The sequence below is a fragment of the Syngnathus floridae genome, chromosome 15 (genome assembly GCF_059516105.1).
Source record: "Syngnathus floridae isolate MCC-2025c chromosome 15, RoL_Sflo_1.0, whole genome shotgun sequence".
Classification (NCBI taxonomy): domain Eukaryota; kingdom Metazoa; phylum Chordata; class Actinopteri; order Syngnathiformes; family Syngnathidae; genus Syngnathus; species Syngnathus floridae.
This window is the reverse complement of record NC_142427.1, coordinates 629,342-631,657: the sequence shown is the minus strand read 5'-3', so window position 1 is coordinate 631,657 and position 2,316 is coordinate 629,342. Positions and strand designations below refer to the sequence as shown.

The 2,316-nt window shown below is 52.7% G+C and overlaps 1 protein-coding gene across 1 annotated transcript; it reads left to right on the top strand.

The window, feature by feature from the left end:
* Window positions 1-491: 491 nt before the first annotated feature.
* Window positions 492-2,089, top strand: LOC148385819 (janus kinase and microtubule-interacting protein 3-like). The gene is made up of 7 exons (XM_088399459.1): window positions 492-556; window positions 693-797; window positions 944-1,054; window positions 1,136-1,252; window positions 1,463-1,525; window positions 1,612-1,710; window positions 1,796-2,089. The coding sequence occupies exons 4-7, from the start codon at window positions 1,184-1,186 to the stop codon at window positions 2,087-2,089; spliced, it is 525 nt and encodes a 174-aa protein (XP_088255585.1). The 5' UTR covers window positions 492-556; window positions 693-797; window positions 944-1,054; window positions 1,136-1,183.
* The last annotated feature ends 227 nt before the right edge of the window (window positions 2,090-2,316 follow it).

Here is a 2,316-nt window from a genome sequence, read left to right as displayed (position 1 = left end):
TAAGTTCTTTTGGACACCTGCAGGTGGAGAGTCCATCCGTTGTACGAATGAAGTCTGACTCTCGGCTCCTGCACGAGCATTTTAATTAAGAGAAACAGGGTGGGTGTAAGAGTGGATTGAATAGAGGAAGCCCTTGACCTCTAGTCAAAACATAGCAAGGGGTGTTTTACGACTTTGTGTAGGAAGGGATAAGCGATAGGGATAAATAAGGGATAAATAATATTATTTATTACAGGTTGCAGTCAAAGTCAAAGCAACATAATGATACGATAAAGATAATCTGGAAAACCCTGACACACCCTGTAGTTGTCACTTTTGGAAAAGACGAGCGTCCCTCCAATCATCGCCGGTGACGTGTTTTTCAGGCTCTGGAGACAGGAGCTCATGTCAGAAATGTCATTGTGAGTCGCGTTTGTTTCTGCGCCGGAGCCGTTCGTTCCCTTTGCATCCAAAGAATCTCAAAGGCGGATTATTTGTGTCGACAGGAGAGAGATTTGCTGCTACGATACCGACGTCGAGAATCTCTGAGGAGGAACAAAGCGTGAGGTCCTGCAAGGTGAGTCTGTTTGTTTGCGGCTGCTTGGTGTTGCGCAAGATGAAATGGCCTTTTTCTCGCTATCGTTCCTCTCGTCGATTCATCGTGAGGTGTCGCTTCAGTTTGTTCAGAGAGATGTTTGCTTCCGCGCCCGCAGGTCATCGAAACATTTTACGGCTACGACGAAGACGTGTTGGTGGACTCGGACGGATCGTCCTTGTCTTTTCACACCGACAGAACCCCCGACACGGAACCCGAAGAGGTAGCCCGCCATTTCTGCCAGCGTATTGGCACCAAACATTCCTCTTCAGCCTGGAATCGGACTCGTCTTTGCGTCGCGGGTGCTTTGTCGCCGGTCTGACTGATTCTGGTACTAGTGCTGTGTTGCATTGGTGTGTGCATGAAGAGGCGGAGCTTCGCTACCGCCAGCTGACGCAAGAATATCAAGCGCTGCAACGAGCCTACGCTCTGCTAGCCCAGACCAGCGAAGGGGACTACGACGCCGAGAAGGAGATCAAGGTGGCGCCCCTTCCCGCAACCCCCGGCCGGGTCGCAGCCTCCCCGTTCTCACCCAGCCTCGGGTGTTCTCTGGTCTGAAAGGAGGAGGAGGAGCCTCCCTCCTCCTCCTTTCAGACCAGAGAAAAGCTGATGGTAGAAATGGGTCACTATCAAAGCAGAGTAGCAGATCTGGAGTCAGCGCTGAAGCAACAAGGACAGGTAAGCTCATCAATGAGCACACCTTTTTCTCAGACAAAATAGCTACATTCTTCAGTCACTCATTCGTCTGGCATTACTGGACCAACCCCCCCCCCGAATGTGGCTGGGAAAATGCGGAGAAAAGCAAATGTCATTTTCCAGTCAACCAAAGAATTTGTGGATGAAAATGACACAACATTCCAAAGCTGTCCACGCGTTTGTCTCTTCTAGAATGTCAAGTGGGTGGAGGAGAAGCAGCTGCTGCGTCAGAGCAATCAGCAGTTGGCCGAAAAGGTGACGGAAAGAAAGGCGCTGGGCGGAGTCGCTTGGCGTCACACCCGTCGGGAAGCCCCGCAGATGAGGTCTGACTGTCTTTTCAGGTCAGGCGGATGGAGGCGGAAGAAGCGCGTCTGAAAGAGCACATCCAGGATATCCGAGACCAAAACGAACTGCTTGAGTTCCGCATCCTGGAGCTGGAGGTGGGAAGACTCGCACAAGCGTGTTGAGGCCAGAGATGTGACGGACGGACGGACGGACGGACGGATGCATGCCTCTGCCTTTCAGGAGAGGGAGTGGCGCTCCCCCGTCTTGAAGTTTCTGCAAGTCCGTTTCCCAGACGGCCTCAGCCCTTTGCAGATCTACTGCGAGGCCGAGGGCGTGAGCGTACGTAAGGCGTCCCTCGCAACCCTAACCTTAACCCGAGGTCCCAGAACACCTTACATTGCTCCTTGCGCCTTTCCCCCGGACATCGTCATCAGTGATCTGATGAAGAAGCTGGACATCCTGGGCTATAACGCCGTAAGTGTATGTCGAACTCCTTATGTTCGCACTCCACGAGACTCGGCGGCTCAAATGTGACTTTTGGAAGGCTTTGCGCTGAAAGAAGCTTGTTGACGCTGTGCCTTTGGGCTCTTCTATGTTCTGCAAGCAGAAGGGCTACCTGGATGAAGAGTTGGACTTCAGGAAGTGTTCCATGGACCAGGCTCATAAGGTAAGCCTCCCTCAAATCTCCCGCCGGACCACTGATGGACGAGGATTGCGGCCCAGAGGATCCTGGAGCTGGAGGCCATGTTGTACGAGGCGCT

Coding starts and splice junctions, on each gene's coding strand:
- LOC148385819 (XM_088399459.1), top strand. CDS start 1,184: ATGGTAGAAATGGGTCACTATCAAAGCAGAGTAGCAGATCTGGAGTCA. Junction 1,526..1,611: donor ATCAGCAGTTGGCCGAAAAG/GTGACGGAAAGA, acceptor CTGTCTTTTCAG/GTCAGGCGGATGGAGGCGGA. Junction 1,711..1,795: donor TCCGCATCCTGGAGCTGGAG/GTGGGAAGACTC, acceptor TCTGCCTTTCAG/GAGAGGGAGTGGCGCTCCCC.